Source organism: Ylistrum balloti, unplaced genomic scaffold, assembly GCF_031769215.1.
Source record: "Ylistrum balloti isolate Yb309-2 unplaced genomic scaffold, AGI_CSIRO_Ybal_v1 Utg369658, whole genome shotgun sequence".
In the NCBI taxonomy this organism is placed as follows: Eukaryota; Metazoa; Mollusca; class Bivalvia; order Pectinida; family Pectinidae; genus Ylistrum; species Ylistrum balloti.
In genome coordinates this window covers 641,967-665,740 of record NW_026781910.1, presented here as the reverse complement: position 1 = coordinate 665,740, position 23,774 = coordinate 641,967, and the positions used below count along the sequence as shown (strand labels likewise).

General features: G+C 34.0%; 1 protein-coding gene across 1 annotated transcript; it reads right to left on the bottom strand.

Annotated features, from left to right (window-relative positions):
* Window positions 1-5,358: 5,358 nt before the first annotated feature.
* LOC132558060 (protein odr-4 homolog) lies at window positions 5,359-16,300 on the bottom strand. Its single transcript, XM_060222587.1, has 12 exons — window positions 16,205-16,300; window positions 15,261-15,437; window positions 14,630-14,725; window positions 13,935-14,038; window positions 12,652-12,688; window positions 12,285-12,422; window positions 11,020-11,193; window positions 10,458-10,577; window positions 8,811-8,898; window positions 7,609-7,791; window positions 7,112-7,198; window positions 5,359-6,615 (listed from the first exon to the last, which is right to left on the bottom strand). The coding sequence occupies exons 1-12, from the start codon at window positions 16,298-16,300 to the stop codon at window positions 6,545-6,547; spliced, it is 1,371 nt and encodes a 456-aa protein (XP_060078570.1). The 3' UTR covers window positions 5,359-6,544.
* Between the last annotated feature and the right edge of the window lie 7,474 nt (window positions 16,301-23,774).

The following is a 23,774-nucleotide window of genomic DNA, read 5'->3' as shown; positions in this document are numbered from 1 at the left end:
TTGGACTGATAAAAAGCATTATAACGTTTAAAAATCTGTTTTAAATTGTGTACTTTCTGTTAATTATGATATTTCAAAGTTTGCCTAGCAATTTTATCAGCGTTACAAAATTAAAAATAAAATAGGAGTAACCCAACACCAATTAATATCATTATTATTCGGAGAATGTAAACAATGTCTCTGCGCATGCAATTTTAAATTCAGATAAATTCATATTAATTTATTTTGCTCTGTCGCGCATCTAGAGTGAAACGAGGTAATTTTACAAAGTAAGAATTGAAATACGATTGGCAAATTAAGTTTTGGCTTATAATATAGTTCTACATAGTAAGAAATATCAAAACGATGTGATAGAACGAGGCTCCAAATGGTCATATGATGAACTCGGCAATCTCCGATCAAAACAGGGTGGTAGATAGTCTTTATCAATTTCTCTCCAAGAGTGCTATAATTTTGTGAAAAGTCTATAAGTATTACAATGTTTGCCCAAAATCAAACGACTGGGGAAAAAATAAAATTTGATCACTTAGTCTCTTTGAGGTCAATGATAATCAAGCATCAGTAGATTGACTTCCCATATCAGTTCACAGCATTTGCTTGCACTTTAATTCTGTGATCGTAATTTTACTAAATCTTATTGCCCTGCTTCAAAGTAAGGATTGTCGAGACAAATCAACTTTCTGACTTTACAAGACTTGATATCAATTTACAGCTTGATTTTCACTATAAACATTAATTCTTGTGTGACTTCCATGTAACTTTATTCAAACGTCCCAAGCATATAAACATGTAGCTCAAGTCATGAGTAACTTTGATCACTGATTATGGTTACCTTCCCTGTACTTTATCAGGAGTCACCTTTTAATGTCTAGTGAAACCGGAACCTACATTTGTATGATGCACGTCTTAGACGACAAGCTCAACTATGGTTAACTTGGGTTTGAATAGAGCAACTGGATATTATGCTTGTATATCATTTGAAAGTATTACAGTGAATGTAGGTGGCTTTGCAGTGTTTAAAGGTGGCATACCAGCATATGCTACAGTAAATGGTTAATGATCAAACTTGCCCTATTTCACATCAACTTCTTAGTGTCAAGGTCACTGATACTAAGATTAATATACATATCTTTACAATATCTATGCAAGTCTTGAGTGTCATTTACAATGTATTGATATTTGATATACTGGTAGAAGAAAGAAATCTTGACATGGTACAAAGTAAATCCATTGTGAATAGATTGTTGTATTATACTGATGAGCTAACAAGAAGCTAATGGACTATTGGCAGACAACAATACCATCACATACCAGAGGCCTATTAGGTTTCTATAGCTGTACATGTAGAAATATGAAATGTAAATTTCAACTAATTAGAAGGTCCCCTTAGGAGCTATTTTGTTAAATGAGAAAAGGAACTCCCATCTCTATGTCACTGATGTAAAACAACACCTGTACACCAATTTTCTTAAAAATTGGCTACCTAAATTTCAACCAATCTGAAGCTTCTAGGTGGCAACCATCTTATCTGATCCAAAAACCTATTTTCATTAATGTGTCTCTGGTGTTAAACCACACCTACCTTACACATTTCATGGAAATCACTTGATATCTAAATGTTGGCCAAATTGGCCTGTCAGGCCCCAGTTGACAGACCCTAAAACAAGAAAAAAGCTGAGTCTCAAACAAATGCTCTTGGAATGTTTCTTTAATGGAAGAGATAATAATTAGACAATACCACAATCCAAGTGGAGATAACTCTCATAAAATAAATGTTTCGTTTATATTGCATACTATGAATTACTGATATTATCAGAATATACTACATTGTATTAAACCTTTGGTATCATTTCTGAGTGTACACTGCAAGATGCTTTTCTATGTTTTCAGTTCTGAAAAGCTAGTTGTTGGGACTGATTTACACGAACATTGAAATTGGGAGTTGTAGGAGAGATATGACAAATAGGGGGAAATGGAGCAGATCTTTAAAATCCTACTCCTTTGGTAGGAATGATTAGATCTTGTCCTAATTTTGTGTGAATCATGGTTGGGGAGGGGGGAGGAAGGAAACCAGTTCTGTATAAACGATGGATCTTGACCCCCTAGGTTGGGGGAAAAAAAGGGGGAAATAGAAAAAGTTGTTAAAAATCCTACTCCTGCAGTAATAATGATTTGATTTTGTCTGAATCATGTTGAGGTGAAGGGGAATCAATTTTGTGTAAACAGTGGATGTCGGCCACCAGGGGGTGGGAGGAGCAGGCCTAATATAAATGAAACAAATGTTTAGCTCACCTGGCCTGATTGCCCTACTAAAGGTGTTGTTTAGGGGACATAATTAAAAATCAACTGTTTATCACTCCATTCACTGAAACAGTTGGGATGAGTCTTTCCCCACAGATCAAGGGATGAGAAAGATAAACCCAAACAGATCTCTGCTTGACCTGCTATCCCGTCTACAAGCACTTTCTTCTGGCATGATAGCATAAACTAAGTAGGCTTTGCCCATTAGAAAAAAATCACCAGAGTATACTTCTCAATAAATACATTAACTTTATTCAAAAATCTTTAAAAGATGAGTAAAATACACAATATATTTTGTCTACCCACTGTATCTGAATATGGACTAGAAAATAATGATATCCCAATTATTGACTTCCTCTCTATCAATTACTCTCAGATACATCAAACAGAATACACAACGAAAGTACAACTCTATATCATTTCAATCAGATTCTGATAATAATTTCTTATTAAATGACATGACTCCTTCACAAACAAATTGTTTATCAACAGTTTCAGATCTGTCTACGTAGCAGCCAAACCAAAGGAAAAACAATATTAACCTGCATGAAGCATGAAATGTTCAGATAATGCTAAGGATTACAAAACATTTTTACTTTAAATAGCAAAACCATTTACTAATTGAATGTTGGAGGTATCTGTAAAGACTGGAGTCACTCTGTTCTTTAAGAAATGTGTATGATCAGAATTTCAGCATAATTATATCATTTTTTACAAAGAGAATTTGAAAAATTACACACAAACATAGAAGAAATTTAATAGACAGTGGTAACTTGAAATATACCAAGAAAATATTCCAATTTGCTTCCATTGTATTCCAGATATGGGAGATGGACTGCAGGTTTATAATTCACTATCAATTAGATTTATGTAGTATATCGAAATATAAGAAATGAGTTTTTAAGAGTTTGAAATATATTTGAACATTTTGTTGTTTATGTCCCTAAATTATCTTATAATCAGCAAGTGATGTTACAATGCCAAAACCTTTTTAACAAATTTTGAATGCGGAATTCAATTTTACAGAAACTGTCATTTTGTTTGATTACTTTTACTTGTACATATTCACTATGGTCTCTCATTTTTTTTTGCCATGATTAAACAGTGCTCTACATGTTAGATATGAGTCTTGCAATTAAAGAAAAGAATTAAAACAAAAAACATAAGCATATGAAATGAAAAAATACCTGGTACATATCATACTCTTGAAAACATTGCTTCAATAGTTTCATGAATTACAAACACAACATATCAATTATCACAAATACAAAAATGTGAATATTGGAAAAAATTGTTCAGACTAGAAGAGTCAACTTAAAGAAAGTAAAATCTCTGTTGACCTATTATATCCTTCAATAAGTCTATGTGGCAATTACTTCTTATTCAGAGTAAGGGGTGGGCTTAATAAAGGACTATGAAATTAGCATTGGTTTGTGATTTTATGGAACAGCAACATATCTCGATGGGTTTATCAACAGACATGGGATTTTGGCCAGTTCTATACAGTACTGTGTTTCATATTATGTGGTTAGGAGGGATTTGATACATGCATGTCCTAGTGATATACAGTATTCAAATATGTGATTTATAGATTGATAACAAAATACAGTACACCAAAGCGATTCATACCTCAAAATGAGACAAATCTAATAAAATTGTTAATAAAATATTGGGTGGGATCCTTTTTCTGTCAGATCTATATATATCTATATACACATCCCATCCCCTAGAGTCAACTGATCAACTGAAAATAGATTAATTAAAATGATTATCAACATGAAAATAGTTTAATGGTAATGTTTTCTCCTAAACTCTGGGAACTCTGTTTATTGTCTACTTTTGGAGAAGACAATGAGGTGAAAAAACATTCTGGAATGATTTTAGTACTGCAAACTGCCACATGTTTGTGAGGATAGTTTTCTATAGTGAAGTATTGTAAAATGTAAAAGGCTCTTTTTACTTCACAAACTTTGTCTGATACATTGTCATCTGTCTTCCAAAATGAAAGCAGTGACTTTCCAATGCTCAATTAAGACTCCACCATGCAAAAATACAGTACATGTATGCAATAATTACATATAATTCAGCAGCAGTAATCATCTTTATATTTATGTATTTAACCTTAAACCACTTTTACCTGTTCCATCCCTCACTGATATCACTGTTACATAAATAAAACTGAGATGTTATTAACCTCTGGAAGTTAATTCAACGAGAGAGGAGGAGGAGGATGGTAGGGGGAATCAGATTGTTGTGGTATTATTAAATGTTATAAATGCAAGTTTTAATTTTCATTTTTTCAATTTCAACTCTAGCCCACCTCATTCATGAGGACTTTTTGTAAAAAGAAATCTACCCAAGGGAAGGACTACTGGTTTGTCACCCAAGGAAAGGACTCCCTGGATACTCCAGGGGTTACAATCACTTTTGCTAGCTCTCTGCACCCCTTGAACATGTCATGACAAATAGAAGGTTCCATTTGCGACACCTTGTTGGCAAGATGAAAAGATGAAAAGTTTGATCCTTTGATGAACATCAAAAGAATCTCGTGGTCACATAATGGTATATTGTAAAGGCTTTGAAGTTGGGTGTGATTCCTTTGTATTCTTCAAAAGAAGCATATAAGCCCGTTATCAGTAAGGTTTTTTTTCACCTGGAACCAATCAAATTACTTCTCCTGTGCCTTTAATTTTGCCATGACATGTTCAGGAGTGCTGAGAGCAATAGTGATTGTAACCCCTGGAGTATCGAGGGTGATGGAAGGACTCATGATTTGTTAACCAAGGGAAGTAATTGTGGTTTAACATCCAAGGAAAAAAAACTCATGGTTTCATGGGTTTAAGGGAATTATTTTGGTTTGTCAAATAGCTAACAGAACCGAATCATTATTATGATGGTTTATATCCAATCAACCACAGATTTTCCTATTTCTGGAGTTTGTCCTTATGATAGATATTTCACTTTTGGCAATCTAAATGTAGAATTCAAATTCATCACTGTTAACATTAGTACATTTAATTAATAACTAAATTCAGTAAAGAATAATATATTGGCCCACAAAAAAATATGCTTTACTTTACAGTTATATTATCAAAAATAAAATGTTTTCAAGGTTAGAGACTGGTAGCTGATGTCACAACTGCATTTTTACAAAATGAATAGCAAGATTAATTCTTTAAAAAATGGACATATTCTTTTACCTCTTTGTATTTATTTAATACTTTTACTTATTTTGACTAGTGGCCTTTCATACTCTATTTGTTTCTCTGTGTTGGCCTTTGATAATCCGTATTTGTTTCTCCATGATGGCCTTAGATAATCTGTATTTGTTTCTCTGTGGTGGCCTTAGATACTCCGTATTTGTTTCTTTGGTGGCCTTTGATACTCTGTATTTGTTTCTCCATGGTGGCCTTAGATAATCCGTATTTGTTTCTCTGTGGTGGCCTTAGATACTCTGTATTTGTTTCTCTTTGTTGGCCTTTGATAATCCATATTTGTTTCTCCATGGTGGCCTTAGATAATCCGTATTTGTTTCTCTTTGGTGGCCTTTGATAACCTGTATTTGTTTCTCCATGGTGGACTTAAATAATCCATATTTGTTCCTCTGTGGTGGCCTTAGATAATCCATATTTGTTTCTTTGTGATGGCTTTTGATAATCCGTATTTGTTTCTCCATGGTGGCCTTAGATAATCTGTATTTGTTTCTTTGTGGTGGCCTTTGATAATCTGTATTTGTTTCTCTGTGGTGGCCTTAGATAATCTGTATCTGTTTCTCTGTAGTGGCCTTTGATACTCTGTATCTGTTTCTCTGTGGTGGCCTTTGATACTCTTTATTTGTTTCTCTGTGGTGGCCTTAGATAATCCGTATTTGTTTCTCTGTGGTGGCCTTAGATACTCCGTATTTGTTTCTCTGTGGTGGCCTTAGATAATCCGTATTTGTTTCTCTGTGGTGGCCTTTGATAATCCGTATTTGTTTCTCTGTGGTGGCCTTTGATAATCTGTATTTGTTTCTCTGTGGTGGCCTTTGACATTCTCTATCTGTTTCTATATGTCAATAGTCCTTAGTGTTTTTCTTGGTATGATTAAGAAAAAAAAATGCTTTAAACACACTTTAAAAGCGTGGCAATTTATTTGTATTTAAATATCGGCTGTTGCATGTTCAACACAAGTTATGGAGTTAATAAAATATATTACCATATTTGAATAAAATCTTGTCATAGAGAGTCCTATAGTTTCTCATTCATCATGTTTCTCCTAGGATGTAGTATGACAATCCAGCTAGAGCTGCTGCCACAATACCTCCAAGTATGGTACCTGTCACAGGGCAAAATAATTTCAATAATTTTGTTTCAAAAATATAATTTATTCAATGCTCAGTTACTTTCGTTTCATTTCATTTAAAGAATGTGAGATTTCAAATGGCTTCCATCAACAGTTAAGAGAAGTTGGTAACTTAAGAAACCTACGGAAAAGTGGTGTACATGTCAATGTTTGGCCACACATGAACTAAGTGTGTGTCTTATCAAAAAATCTCTATATCTGAATACAATCTATTAATGTTACAGCTTTCTGTAAAGATTTCTATGGTTACTTTGATCATACTAACTAAAACAATAACTTTCTCCCAAAACTCATTTACACACTAATAGAAACAAATGTAGGACTTGTACATGGCTTCTCTAATCCTGATGCACATAATTTTATTATCTTGGAAATGTTTGAAAAGATAATTTAAACACCATCATTATCTTCTTAAGAAAATCAATCTACATCTCATCAAGAAATCTAATATTTACAATACAATACTTACTAATGTTAAAGCCTAAGTTACCTCCCTTAACATCTTCATCGCCTGATTTTGAATCAATCTCTTCAGTGGTTGCCATATCCTCTTCAGCTGAAACAGTTTTATCAATGAAAAGTTCGACAAATTTTATTTTTTAATTAGAAAAATACCAATGGTATTGTAAAATACTGCTAGAATTCATTTCTGTATGTTTTTTATTAAAAAGAAAAAAATCTTAGGAATAATGATGTAGGATAACACACCAATGCCCCTACTAGGCAAACAAGAATCTGATCAGGTGTAGAACTTGATGTTATGATACATAGACTAAATATAAACCAAATCTTTTTGAAACATTCTAAAGTTATGAAATTGATTTGGAACATTAAGTGATTGGACTGCACATGATGGGGGACATGCATAGCACTATATGCACCCATCATAAAATGACAGTAGCATGAAAAAGGCATAGTTTAACAACCCCTTCAAACTTTGCATCATCTCGATCCTGGGATACTTACTAGCCATCCGTTCACAGGACAAGTCAAGTTTCTCTTCTGTAATACTGATATCTAACAATTCTTCTATTCGATCAGTAACCTCCTTCATTTTCTCGTCTGGAAACATGTAGTCACAAAAGTCCAGTTGAGTTCCAGGAAGTTTACCAAATACCCGCACAGGTGTATTATACAGCTCCTTTAACACTGAAATTTCAAACATATACCAGGGAGTTTAACAAATGCCTGTACAGCGGTGTTATATAACTCCTTTTACATTGCACAGTAAATATAATAATTATCTGACCAGATGCTTAGGGATCCCCTAAATGAATGTACACCATGTACAGATGTCAAAGTTGGAAGTATCTAAAAATGTAAATAGCTTCAGTGATCAGAAAGATTGCCCAGGCACTATGTTTCAGGTGTCAAACAAGTGGCCCAAGGGCCTTAACAGTCACATGAGTCAATGCTTCTTGTAACATGTCATAGAAATGAGTTTGCTTAAAAAAGTAATATCACTTTAATTTTATTGTACACATAAGCAAATGTAAATTGTGTATACATTGTCTACTGGCTAATGCTAAGGCTTCTAACCAAGTTTGAATTAAAAGAAATTACACTAAAGATTTGAATGTTCCATCCCAGAACAGTAGAACATCTTTTGAATTTCAGTTAATTTGACCCATCTTTTGTCTGCCCAGCTGCCCATAATGTCAGTCAAGGTCAATATGTGCACCTCATCAAACAGTCAGCTTATACTTCCAAAAAAACTTCTAACCAAGTTTGAACTATTTCTTCCTATATAAAATATAGTAAAGTTTACCCCCTCCCCTGTGAAAAATGCGAGATCATAAGGTAATGAAATTTACATTTTTTTTTCGAACAACATAAGACACTTCCATCCATGAAGAGTGCTTGATTCTACCATACGTGGGATTTGAGAATCAATTAATTTGAGCCTTTTTGGCCTTGTCCCTCAGGCCCTTGGGGGTCAGGGGCCATTTAATTTACAATTTTGTGAACCTTTAGTCATGGTAGGTTTTGGTAAAATTTCATTGCAATTGGTTTAGGAGTTTCCCAGAAGAGGTGGAAAATGTTGAAAGTTTACAATGCACATCACACGACACCAAACAAAAGGGGATCACAATAGATCACCCTGAGACTTTGCCTCAAGTGACCTAAAAAACAAAAAAAAGAATGATACTGTAGTAAGTGAAATATACCTGACTCTTCTTCCACTACATCAATGACATCCTCATACAGAAGTTCACATCGTGCCATCAGACTCCTCACCACATCTCTCTGCAGTGCCTGTATCAACACATCAGTGAAATATAAATGTTGTATCAAAATGTCATCACTATATCACAGAGAGAATTTGGCACCCACCATTGCTTGATCTTCATTTGTTCCTTAAAAGTTTGACCATTTTTTTTCTCTTCTTTCCTGTTCTTGCCCTTCATGATATGAAATTTAAAAATTCCTCATAAGAAAAAGCAATAATAATCTTCAACTGCCAAATCCAAGATAGATAGATTTTTGGTTTTTCTAATCAGTACCCAAATCTAAAAGGCACAACTAGGCAGCAAGAGGAATCTACATATAAAATTTCAGACAGATTTGTCCAGTACTTCTCAAGAAACAGTGATAATACACTTTCATTGTCAAAATCCAAGAGGCCACTTTTTGGCCATTTCTGATCAGTCACCACAGCAAGGGGCCAATAGGAACCTGCAATCTTTATTTCTTGTCTTCACTATATTTACCTGTCTTAATCTTTATTTTTTGTCTTCACTATATTTACCTGTCTTAACTATCTTTGTCTGTTGTCCATGTTTCCTTTATTTCCTGTTTACAACTCCAGTGTAATCTACCTTAATCTCCTGTCTAACCTATCTTTATCCCAGTTTACTTATATCCCTCTACTACCATAATCTGCTGTCTTCTCTACCTTAATCTGCTGTATTCTCTACTTTTATATTATGTCTACTCTACCTTTATATTTTGTCTACTCTACCTTTATATTATGTCTACTCTACTTTAATCTGCTGTCTCATCTACCTTTATATTCTGTCTACTTTACCTTAATCTGCAGCCTTCTCTACCTTAATATTTTGTCTACTCTACCTTAATCTGCTGTATACTCTACCATAATCTGCTGTCTTCTCTACCTTTATATTATGTCTACTCTACCTTTATATTCTGTCTACTCTACTTTAATCTGCTGTCTCATCTACCTTTATATTTTGTCTTATCTACCTTAATATTCTGTATTCTCTACCTTTATATTTTGTCTACTCTACCTTAGTCTGCTGTTTTCTCTACCTTAATCTGCTGTTTACTCTACCTTTATATTTTGTCTACTCTACCTTAATCTGCTGTATTCTCTACCTTAATCTGCTGTTTACTCTACCTTTATATTATGTCTACTCTATTCTACCATAATCTGGTATCTGCTCTACCTTAATCTGCTGTCTGCTCTACCTTAATCTGCTGTATTCTCTACCTTTATATCATGTCTACTCTACCTTTATATTTTGTCTACTCTACCTTTATATTATGTCTACTCTACTTTAATCTACTGTCTCATCTACCTTTATATTATGTCTACTCTACCTTTATACTATGTCTACTCTACTTTAATCTGCTGTCTCATCTACCTTTATATTCTGTCTTCTCAACCTTTATATTCTGTCTACTCTACCTTAAACTGTTGTCCACTCTACCTTTATATTATGTCTACTCTACCTTAATCTGCTGTTTACTCTACCTTTATATTCTGTCTACTCTACCTTTATCTGCTATCTACTTGTCCATTATCCATGGATACAATTTAGTTAAGACTTATATGAGCACTATAAAACCTGTACCTTTATTCCATCTTGGACTTCTGCTTTTCCATACACATATGCTCTGCTATGTATACAGCCACGGACAGCCAATTTGGCAACATTCTCCATAACTTTTGTCTCAGATTCCGTTTCTGCTCCCTATGAAAATATACAGAAAATTCATTCAGACATACATGAACAATGAATTACTTTTACTTACCTTACAGAAAATTTCATACCCACAACTATTGCCAAAGGTTAATCATATAATATTTATCTGCATTAATGCTATGAAAAGTTTTCACATATCTGTAGTATTAATAACCTTGACAATCTGAGACACTTATTTTTTCCATACAAACTTAAAATTGTTTGATAATAAACTATCTATAAATATTATTTCACATTTCATGATAAATTTCCTTGTCTTCTGTTTTTCACAATGTAAAACTGAAACTCAAAACATGTAGATATAAATCTTACTTCTTGATATCGTATTAACTTAGGTTTTGAAGTTGGGAGATACACGATTGATTTACTAGGCACATTAATATCTTTGTAATGTAGACCTCAGAAAACTTTTGTTACTTTCTTCACTTACTGGCTTTATACAAAACTCTATCTCTTGTACTTGTTGGGTTGTCTGCCCCTTGTCACGACCTTTACTGCGACTTTTTGTCTCTGATTGGTCCAGATTTTCTGTTGGTCCTCTCAGTTTGCCATTGAAGAGAGCTATGCTTCCACACAATCTTTGGCAGTAAGGAGTTATCCCACTCTTCAAAAAGCATGTAAAATATAAAGAACTGCATGTACATACTGGTATACAGAGCAGAGATGTGACACTGATCTCCATCCTGATTTATTCTTAACAAATTTTGATGGGTGTCAATCTTCTACAATAGTTCCAGTAACAGCATTTTCCTCTATTTTTGGGAGTAATTGCCAATTCCTGATACAAAGAATAAAGCTGTACATGAGTAACTGTATTTACATCAGCATTAAAAACTGTTAGCAGAGATTTCACGCCACTCCCTAGAGTACAAACCTTTTCATTGACACCACTGTCCAATTTGCAAGATTTCTCAAATCAATGCTTATCAAACAAAATTATCTTTTGTGGTATTTTCTTGCAGGATTCGATAATGGTTTGATGAATGACTGTAAATATGTTGTTGAATGAGTTTTTAAATAAGTTATCAGATTATTTGAAAACAAGAGGCCTTAAGGGTCATCTGACTATAACGACCTATATATGAAAAAGGTCAATTAGGCCTTAATTAATTCCTTAACTACACTACAGCTTACATAGAAGACAATGATTGGTTCATAAAGACATTTTCTACAAACTTGAATTCATCTTCTTTATACATGCACTACACAAATGCCATTACTCCAGACAACTTGCTTGTTGGAAAAGCATGCTACAGGCCCTTTGCCTTTCGGTTGAGAAGAAGTTGCTTACACATTTCAACACATTTGAACCCTCTGACCTTGACAGTAAGTCAAGGTGAACAAACTTGGTAGTCATTTATCCCAACATGCTACAGACCCAATATCAGCACTATGGACCTTTTGGTAATTGAGAAGTTGTTAAAATATTTCATATTTTACCCCTGTGACCTTGAAAGCTGGTCAAGGTCAATAATATAAACAAGCTTGGTAACCCTTCATCCCAGCATACTAAAGGTCCAATATCAATACTCGACTCTGGCTATTGAGAAGAAGTCATTTGAATGAAAAGTTTACGCAGGGCAGACGGAGCATGACACCGGACGATACACAATGGTTATGGGGTCAGATGACTTAAAGAAGTTTGGTGGATGACTTTATAAATACAATGTAGAATAAAATAACTACAAGCTGTACCTGAAGCTGTTTCAAAAATGTAAGATTCTGTGACCTGACAGGTACAGGGATCCTCAGATCAATAGCAATATCAGACTGAAGACAAATCCAGTGGTCTCCTCCTGAATGATTTTTCCAATCAGCTGGTCTAAATGAACTCTGTTATCAGAAACATCAATTAAATTGAAATGTTTATGTTATTGTTTTTCATTTAATACCAGCTTTAAATCTCCTTATTTTATCCATATCTGTGTTTCTTTGTGCAACAAGTTAGTGATTATTAGTTGCTTGTCAGTCATTTGAGTTCAGGTAAAGACATTAGGCTTGAAACATATATAGTGCACATAAATATACCAGGTAAATATTGTGATAAAAGTGGGCACTTTACCTTTGGATCACCAACATCTATGCTTCTACAAGTGTATCTGAAAGTGTTAAGGTCATATTCAGCATGCTATAGTTTTATAACCATCCTTTGGAGAATTCTAGAATTGAAAACCTCCTGATCAATTTGATGTTTTCCCGTTTTATAGGATGAAGAGAGGATAGAATAAACTAAAAAAATGTTTTGGCTTTTCGTTTCTGAATTAGTCACTACTGTAAAGAGACCTGTGGGTACTGTTGATCAATCAAGGCACAGGTTTCTGTCTGCACAGATACCTGACTGCATCTCCATCTTTATACATGTATAAGGTTGGTGTATTTTGTTTCTGCTCTGAGATATGTATCCATAAATTCTTCTATGTGAGGTCTATCCATCTGCTGAATCAAAAATGCATAGCACACTTGTATTCCGAAGTAACTGAGTTTCCTGTTGTTGAGGTTTAATCAATACTGATATTGATCCAAGTATGAATTTTTAATATTTACTAGTATATTTCATCACTACAGGAACAATTACATGGTTTCTACTAGCTGAAATAATCATTCCCCACTTTAGGAATGTAATCTCAACCCTTAGGTAAAACCTCCTATAATTTATTTAACAATATCATTGCACTTGGTTGAAATTACATGCATCAGTCACTTGTAAAGTTACCTGAAAAATAAAAAATATTTGAAAATGTCTGAATAGAAGTACAATTTTGTGTCTCCAACTGCTAATGTCAGATGAAAATCTATTTTTGAAACATCATCATTTATCCTGTAACAAAAATTTCTAATTTCAAATATTATCAGAGAGTGACACTATTGTGGTGAATAATGTGCTTCTTCAAGAATTTTTGATGAACAAACTCTTAATGCAAGGTTTCAAAAGTTGCAGGATGATAAAAATTATGGGGTAGTTTTACAGCTGTCATAGTGATTTTATTGAGAAATATTCTATTTCTTTGTGCTATTTGGGGCTGGGCATGTTTGATGCTCATTACTTTGCCTATTGGTTCTGCTGTTAATACTTTGTTTTCATTTGAGAACACAACATTACCTATATGGACTTACAAAATTTACATGACAGGTGTCTTCGATGAAGCAGAACACGCTTATTCATCCAGAGCACCTTGTCTTGCTCTCCTTGAACTTTTTCAAGAGTCTCTGTGTAAATCTTTCATCTTCTGCCCTCGTTTTATTGAACCTGAGTTTGGATTATGATTTTATTGACATATTGGTATTTTCTTGTTGTTTGTCATGCAATGGACTTTTGAAAATATCAATACTTAAATATAAGGATACTTTCTAGTGGCTGAGCAAATCTGAAGTAGAATTCTGTCTGTGACAACTCCTTCTTCAGACACTATCTGTCCCTTCATAAGGGTCTTATGTATGGAAAACAATATCTGAAATATACAAAAGACCATCACAAATAGGTAGAGAAAACAGGAATCTCAAATTGATGGTTACTACTGGTATATAGTGTAGCCATTTAAAAACAAACTAAAACTTTACAAACTAGAGCTAATAGAATAATATCTATTCCATCCAAGCTTTGTTTTGGGGTACTGACCATAGAATTTAATTGATAATTTGCTTTAGAGTAACAGGCAGCAATCATGTATTTTGATGTCCTAGGATCAATTAATAGTAATTTATAAGCTAAATTGTATATAACCTGAAAAAAATTGCTACTATATACAATGTCAAATTAAGCACCCTATTAATGATTTTTGTACTTAGCAACATTTTAATTTTACTTACACAACAAATCTATGTCAAGATTATTAAGAATAAAATTCTAAAATAATATTTTATAAAGCTGACATATCGAAAAAAATATGACAATAATGAGAGAATTACTATATATATATATAGTCATTGGAAATAGTTATAAACATTCCTTATCATTTGAAATAATGACTATGAATAAATTGATGTTTGATACCAAGGTACACATCAAATTCCTACTAGTTAAACTGGTCTGAGAACAGTACCTGTCTGAGTTTCACTTGTGATGCCTGCATCATGTTTGGTGGAGCAAGAGCGAATACTCCAATAACATCTATACCACCCGGTAACATTCGGATCACCTGTTGATTGAAAAATGATGACGTAATGAAAACTAGAAAAAATATTTTAATTATCAAAACATATCTATTTTTATGACTTTCTTTGAAAATTTTCAACTTTTATCACTCATTCATAACCAAATAAGTTGTGAATTTGACTTTGAATGGAAATAAAGTTACATGGCGCTGTTTCGCCACAGACTTTTCATTATCAATAAAACATATAATTTTCTATTTAATATTCTTAACAACCTTTTAACAAATACAATAGATATGAAATCTCACATCCTGATGGATGACCAATTAATAGAGACTGAATAATACATTTCATGTTTATATTAATGTTCTTTGTTTGTAGTACATCCTGTATCTCCTAACATATTCATGACATGTACATGAAGTTCCTCTGAAATTATCAGATATATGAAAACTATGAAATTTATGAATTTGTTGGGATAATCTGCATCCCCACATAAAATTTGCATTGAAAGGTGTTGCTTTCTTGTGAGTCTAGTACAATCTTTCTTTACCACTTTTACAAGAGTAAAACATTCACTTGTTTAGCATGAGTAGCTGCCCATTTCTCATTGACATCACAGAGACTTTCTGGACGATGATCTGATCTCCTTTTTTTTGTAGTTGTATCACTATCTTCTTCCTCTTCACTGACTTCATCTTCAACTGGCTCTGGGGTCCGAACCAAACGCACAGCATAATCTTTGTGAGCTGTCAGCTATCATTAACATACAAATGCATGAATTAATGTGATAATTGGACTGAGCATGAATTGCACATGAAAAGACTCTAGATAAAGTAAATTTTGAAGGTATAAATAATGGCCTGACATTTTTTTTGTATTTTGTTTCCTGCTGTGACAATATGCTGCTTATTTGTGACTATTCACCATCGAGTGTGGAAATGTATCAATAAATAATACTCTACATTATACAGTTGTAAACTGACAGAAAAACAAACACAACCTGCTCAGTGCCCCGACCAAGAATCAAGCCCGCGTCTTTGACGCGATAATCCACAGCCATGTACAATATACCAACTGAGACGAAGAAACATGCTCTGAAAGTTGAGTGACAGAGACCCTATTTAAACCAACTGTTTCACTCATTTTACAAGATATAGCCTCGGAATGAGTAAATGTGATATTAGTTTAGACTATATCTAATGTCAAAGATAATGAGTAGCACACATTTGAACATCTGCTATTAGTAGGTATATTGTGTTTGGAATATTTATCCTGTCAAGCAGTGCTGCTATCGAAGATATTACATTTACTATGAATTGTCTACTGTAATCATCAATCGCCATATACAATACAATAATCAGGTCACTGAACAAGTCACAGGGGATCGTTATAAATTACATAATATGTGAGGTGGACCGCAATATAATTTTCTAACGAACCCAGTGAATCAGCTGACATATTGACAAAAGTCACGTTTTAATTGACGAGTATGAAATGTCTACACTGAAGTTAACTCATACCTGTCCAATAATCAGACCTAAATTCCATGGGCTACTCTTGATTTGTTTCTCTACATACTCTTGAATAGTTTCATCAGCTAATACTGTACGTCCCATTTTCACACGTCTGCTCTTTTCTGAAAGCGGATATGCATTAACAAAGGGCAGTAACTCTGTGAGATCAGACTAGCGGGAGCCGATTATTCTAACTTTGTTTTAATGTTACATATACAGTTAGGATAACCATAAGGTACCCGATTGCCCTTACTGTAGCATTCGTATTTGGAATGCCAACACAGGTCATTCATAAAATTATTGATTCGCAAAATCATGCAAATATATATAAAATTACTTCCTGCTATTTTAGTGTATAATAGCTATATTTTAATAATAGGGGATTTCAACTACAAATAAATGCGTGTACATCAACAACTACAAAAAGTGACGACCATCCAGCGGCAAAATTCTTATCAAAATTAAAGACCACTACCTCTACCAACACATTGAGGAACCAACAAGGTACAGAGAAGGCCAAGTCAGTAACATTCTAGACCTGGTATTTACCAACGAAGAAGGTATGGTCGACATGTTAAAATACAATTCGAGTCTCGGCAAAAGTGATCACCTGGTCTTGACGTTTGATTTTGTGGCTGACACACAACCCATCAGTGTAGAAAACAACGCACCACGACAAAACTTTCATAAAGGGGACTACTATGACACAATGAGTGAAAACCTGAAAAAAATTGACCAGCGACAATTATCCGCATTAGATAAATCGGTAGCCTGGAATGTCACAAGCAAGCTTCTAGAAAATTAAATCCAAAATCATATTCCAATGAGAAAACCATACAATGGCAAGACCAACAAGTCGTTCCCCAGCAGGCATGTGAAAGAGAAAATTAAACAGAAGAAACAAACTTGGATCACTGTAAAATCAATCATAACTTTATGGAAGCAAGCAGGAAAAAAAGGTACTAAGGCTTTAAGAGAATCCAAATATACCTACGAAAAGGGCTTGGGAGATAAAATTCGAACCAACCCTAAACTTTTCTGGAAGTACGTCCGGTCCAAAACAAAAATTGTCTCAACAATAAGCTGCGTCAACAAACCGTCGGGAGATCTAGTCACAACTCCGAGGGATATTGCCAACACTTTACACAACTATTTCGCATGTGTCTTTGTGAAAGATGATCAAAATAACCCATCGCCAATATTAACAGAGCTAGAAGTTCAAATCCCCGGGAAATGATTAATATTAATGAAGAAGTAGTTTGAAGGCAGTCTCCAAAATAAATCCTAACAAGTCTCCTGGACCAGACAACATTCATCCCATTCTATTAGTAAAAACAATAAACGAGCTGAATGGAATCCTCACCATAGTCTTTAATCAACTTTGAACGAAGGGAAAATACCAGCAGAGTGGAAAAAAGCTAATGTGTGTCCGATCTTTAAGAAAGGATCTAGGAAAGACCCAGGAATTACAGGCCCATTAGTCTCACTTCCGTACCATGCAAAGTGTTACAGCGTATTATCAGGGATGAAATTGTAAATCATATGGATACTAACAATTTGTTTACCAAAGAACAACACGGGTTTAGAACTGGCCGTTCATGTATTACATAATTACTAGAATCCCTAGAAGATTGGATAAGAGCAATGGAGGAAGGGTTTAATACAGACGTTATCTATCTGGATTTCAGCAAGGCGTTCGACAAGGTCAGTCACAAGCTACTATTATATTAGCTAGAAAAATACGGTATCAAAGGCAAAGTCCTAGACTGGATTAAGGTCCAATCCTGTTTTTAATCTATGTCAATGACATTCTTGAAACAATATCCTGTTAGGTCAAAATGTTTGCGGGTGACAATAAATTGTACTCCAAAACGAAAACACAAGAAGATAGGAGGGTCCTAACTGGTGAGTAAAACTGTATGTCTCTAAAACAGTAAAGCATCACTGTAATGCCATTTTCGTCAAGTGATATCAGTTAATTACCCGGTATAACGGAGTTGCGGGTATTTCGCCGGATATGTGGTAGGAACGACATCATTTGATATAATTGTACCAGGAATTACGATATGGCAAATGAACCAATGGCTTTATATATCGAGCTTTTATTGTATTCGGTATTTTTCATTTCATTAACTTGAGTCCGAAATTGGACTCATTCCATGTTTGTTTTATGTGTTTTAAAAGCGTCTACTCTTCAGACAGTATCACGTGTTGTGATGATGTAACTAAGGGACATTGCTTTCTTTATTCTTGAGAATTGAATAAAAGTAATTGTAAATTTAGTCCTTTTAAAAGTATATGCTATAAGTACTTCGTAAGTCAATATGCATTGTTTGAAGTTTGCAGATCGACGCTGTATGTAAATTTGCTAACAATATTTCGGGTGTAATATATTCATTTACACTGTAACTAAGGATGCTTAACGACCATTTGTTTATACTGACAACCGCCGACATTTGTGTAAATGGAATTGTCAAACGCAAAAGAGTATGTCGTAGCATTGGCTTTAAATGTATTAATTTACTAAAGAAAAAAAAAAGAAAAACGTGATTAATAATAGTCCTAAAATTAAATTCTTCAGGTTGGAAAACATATTTTTAAAAAATATGTTGACCGGGTTTGCATTACAGTGAAAACTAATATAGAACAAATAATCAATATCTGCTCCGTCTCGTTAACACAATACCGTTCACAGCAATAGTATTACATCATTACTCACGATACCATTCGGTTACGGATGACAACTAGGACACGACTTATAGATTTATATATTGCGATCCTGCATTCCTTATAACTGGTGAGTAAAACTGTATGTCTCTAAAACAGTAAAACATCACTGTAATGCCATTTTCGTCAAGTGATATCAGTTAATTACCCGGTATAACGGAGTTGCGGGTATTTCGCCGGATATGTGGTAGGAACGACATCATTTGATATAATTGTACCAGGAATTACGATATGGCAAATGAACCAATGGCTTTATATATCGAGCTTTTATTGTATTCGGTATTTTTCATTTCATTAACTTGAGTCCGAAATTGGACTCATTCCATGTTTGTTTTATGTGTTTTAAAAGCGTCTACTCTTCAGACAGTATCAAGTGTTGTGATGATGTAACTAAGGGACATTGCTTTCTTTATTCTTGAGAATTGAATAAAAGTAATTGTAAATTTAGTCCTTTTAAAAGTATATGCTATAAGTACTTCGTAAGTCAATATGCATTGTTTGAAGTTTGCAGATCGACGCTGTATGTAAATTTGCTAACAATATTTCGGGTGTAATATATTCATTTACACTGTAACTAAGGATGCTTAACGACCATTTGTTTATACTGACAACCGCCGACATTTGTGTAAATGGAATTGTCAAACGCAAAAGAGTATGTCGTAGCATTGGCTTTAAATGTATTAATTTACTAAAGAAAAAAAAAAGAAAAACGTGATTAATAATAGTCCTAAAATTAAATTCTTCAGGTTGGAAAACATATTTTTAAAAAATATGTTGACCGGGTTTGCATTACAGTGAAAACTAATATAGAACAAATAATCAATATCTGCTCCGTCTCGTTAACACAATACCGTTCACAGCAATAGTATTACATCATTACTCACGATACCATTCGGTTACGGATGACAACTAGGACACGACTTATAGATTTATATATTGCGATCCTGCATTCCTTATAACTGGTGAGTAAAACTGTATGTCTCTAAAACAGTAAAACATCACTGTAATGCCATTTTCGTCAAGTGATATCAGTTAATTACCCGGTATGTTGCGGGTATTTCGCCGGATATGTGGTAGGAACGACATCATTTGATATAATTGTACCAGGAATTACGATATGGCAAATGAACCAATGGCTTTATATATCGAGCTTTTATTGTATTCGGTATTTTTCATTTCATTAACTTGAGTCCGAAATTGGACTCATTCCATGTTTGTTTTATGTGTTTTAAAAGCGTCTACTCTTCAGACAGTATCACGTGTTGTGATGATGTAACTAAGGGACATTGCTTTCTTTATTCTTGAGATTTGAATAAAAGTAATTGTAAATTTAGTCCTTTTAAAAGTATATGCTATAAGTACTTCGTAAGTCAATATGCATTGTTTGAAGTTTGCAGATCGACGCTGTATGTAAATTTGCTAACAATATTTCGGGTGTAATATATTCATTTACACTGTAACTAAGGATGCTTAACGACCATTTGTTTATACTGACAACCGCCGACATTTGTGTAAATGGAATTGTCAAACGCAAAAGAGTATGTCGTAGCATTGGCTTTAAATGTATTTATTTTTAGCTAAAAATATAAAGCTGTATATATTTTAAGTGAAAAGAAACTTCAAAATGTAAAATATTTCCTAAGGGGACTGTGGTTACGTTTTTATTTGTTCTATACATTCTATATCTAAAGTTTTGAATGCGATTCTCTGTAATCTTTTGTTAATATTCAAACTGTTTAGCTGGCGATAAGTTGACGCTTAAGTACATGGTATATCTTCAACTTTGCAAAATTCACCAGAGATAAGAAGAAAAGAATACTTATCGAGTGGAAACTTCGGTTAGGGAAACATTACATAAATGTGATTTTTTGAAATCCTTATCAGCTAATGAATATTCTATAAATAGTCATTTAAAGCGTCGTTAGACTAACGGCCTACTGTTGTATTGTATAAATGGGGAACGCGTTAACGAAGATTTAAAAACAGTTGAGGAGGTTTCAACTTAAAATGGAATGGTGTGAGAAAAAAGGTGCCGCTATACTATACAGTTTGGGGTATAAATACTTATAACAAAAACGCATGAACTGCTTAATTCGCTTTACCAATACCACTATCATGTTGTTGATTTTTCAAAATACGAGGTTGGAAGGCCAACAGAAGTTCTGATTCTTCATGTAAAGGGGGAAATACCAATTTCAGTATTGCCTGATTAACATAATTACGGTAATTTGTTTATTTGCTCTCATTAAAACAATGAAGTGTGTAATATCTTTTCTGAAGACTATATTTGTATGTATGGTACCATGACGTGCTAGGTCATTGAATTCAGGTATTGAATATAAAGATTGTAATAGTTTTATCACTGTTATTATCTGTGCATAATCCAAAACTAAAATACAAGGCTGATTTTCACAAAAACGTTTATTTAATCACAAAATCTTCACGGGACAACGAATTAATACAGTGTTGCTACCGATATAATCAATAATCAATTGATTAATATCGCTTTAATACTCATTCGCCTGATAACGGATGTAAAGTGTTAAATGACAAAAGGGGGAAAAAAACGTGGAAAAAATGACGAAAACACACCGGAAGTTTCAATACCTAGGCGCGAATAGATATGCATGTCCATGTCTAAATCTATTTTTTAAAACCTTCACGTGATCTTATTATCATATGAATATCTCATTAGTTTAACAACTAGATAAGGATGCATTTGATTGTACATTATGTTACAGAGAAAGAAAGTTGTTTATGGTTAAGGCAATATCATAAACTATATATTGTCAATGACATCATTTGTTTGTTAATGGTATGATTTCTTCTTTATATCAAGGTAACTTTTATTTCAACGACGACAAAATGGCAACGATAAGTCATCCAGAAGGTAAATACTTACATTCTTTATAAAGTGTGGTGTTAATTGATTCTATAATGTTATGTTTATCATTAAACTATAGTGGAGGGATGGTACCAACATATACTAGAAAACAGTGCTGTAGTCCAAATATTTAAACAGGAAATATCAAAATGTGTATCATACGCATGTGCAACACATTCAGAAAGTTACAAGAAAGTAGAATGTGTGGCATACTAGTACATTATCAGTCAATTTATGCGCTTAATATGTGTGTATCCACGTATCTATGTACACAGATATATATATAATGCACAGAAATGTGGCGGGCAAATTTTTTCATAACAAAATATACAACATTCTTATACAATTCCATTTCATTACACGCTTTTAAATACTGTCAAATAGGAAATTACCTGATTATCTTCTTCAAAGATAGTACAGTAGAATAAAAGAGTAGAAGATATTCACGTCGGGTTTGTCATCTAAAATGGGCACATGCAATGGTATGAAGGAGATTTTTAGCATTCACTTTTCTAAAAACATTGATTAAAACTTTTATAATTATAAACCATATGCATTGAACAAAAAAGGTTAAGTATGCTGCATTCTGCGTTAAAGAGGATTTGTTTACGTTTTTTGGTTTTTGATTTATAATACTCTTACTTTGAAAAGATTTAACAAAACTAAAGCAAGAGCGTAAGGTAGAAACTGTAAATTATTTATCAAACAGCTGTATTAGATGAAGTCATGTATGTTATTTTGTTAGACAAGAAGAGGTTGAAAAGTTTGGAACAAGCCATTGAGCAGAAGAACGTCGAAGCAGCTATTGATATCCTGAAAGATGGTGGAATGTCAGAAACATTTAAATCAAATATGATACTTTTTAAATGCTCTGAAGACCCAGGGGTTGAGGGAAGTGAAGATACCGATGATACAATACTTCATTATGCGGCAGCGTTCCTGGGCGAGAAAGAAAATGTCATTATTGAAGAAATAGTAAAACTATCACCTGAGGTGCTGGCATCGTGCAAAACAAACGACCATCAAGGGCAAAATCCATTGCATATCCTCATAGTTAGGAAACAAAATGAAACACTGAGAAAAATAAAAGATTTAATTTCGCCATTCTACCTAAAATCAAAAGTAGGTTATGCTCTCAGGGAAAGCATATTCGAATCAAAAGTAACAGGTAAAACGTTCAAAGACACCATCATGGAAGGCGAGCTTCCATACATAGTGGCAGCCCTTACACTAAATATAGAAACTACCAGAATTGTGATCGAGATGACAGGTGCAAACATCAAACCACAGAATAGCAAGGGGAACACGGTGTACCACTGTCTGATAGAATATGCCCACAAACACCCAGAAGAGATACAGGAAGTGGAGGCCATGTGGGGTTACCTTTTGGCTTTTGTACCCGATAATCCAACCGATGATATAGACAAAAGTAGGCAAATCGCGCTCGGGTCTAAGAGCGCATTTAGACTTGCTAACAAAGAGAACATGCGACCTTTGCAGATGGCTGCCAAACATGGTGTATCGAAACTGTTCAACGCAATACTGGACCAAGAGAAGATTCCTAACGTCAGAGACAAACTTTTTGACTCCTATCTGTATGATATAACTGTCATCGATAGTGTCACTCATCTCCTTGATCAAAGGGATCAAATGAAAAAGAAGCCGGAAGACATTAGCACAACCAGGAAAAAGACACAGGTGACTCCATCTGAAAAGACTCCTGCCAACAATCGATCATTAGAAGCTGAGGAAAAAGTTGGTAAAGTGATAAAAGACGACGTATTTCAGTACAGTCAGAGTGTATTGGAAATGATATGCAACAGACGGATCGCTAGGAACAACAGTTCTGTCTATGAAATAATAAGCCAACCTGCGATGAAGAAGCTGATTGATCTGAAGTGGAACACATACAAGACTTGCCTGTTTTTGTGGGGATTTGTCCATTGTTTCATAATGATTTTCTAC

Bases quoted from the DNA above. Each gene is read 5' to 3' on its own strand.
- LOC132558060 (XM_060222587.1), bottom strand. From the start codon at position 16,300: ATGGGACGTACAGTATTAGCTGATGAAACTATTCAAGAGTATGTAGAG. The intron at 12,423-12,651 runs GTAAAGTGCCCA...TTCTGATAACAG, and splicing joins TAGATGTTGGTGATCCAAAG to AGTTCATTTAGACCAGCTGA. The intron at 8,899-10,457 runs GTACAGGTTTTA...GTGTTGATACAG, and splicing joins AAGTCCAAGATGGAATAAAG to GCACTGCAGAGAGATGTGGT.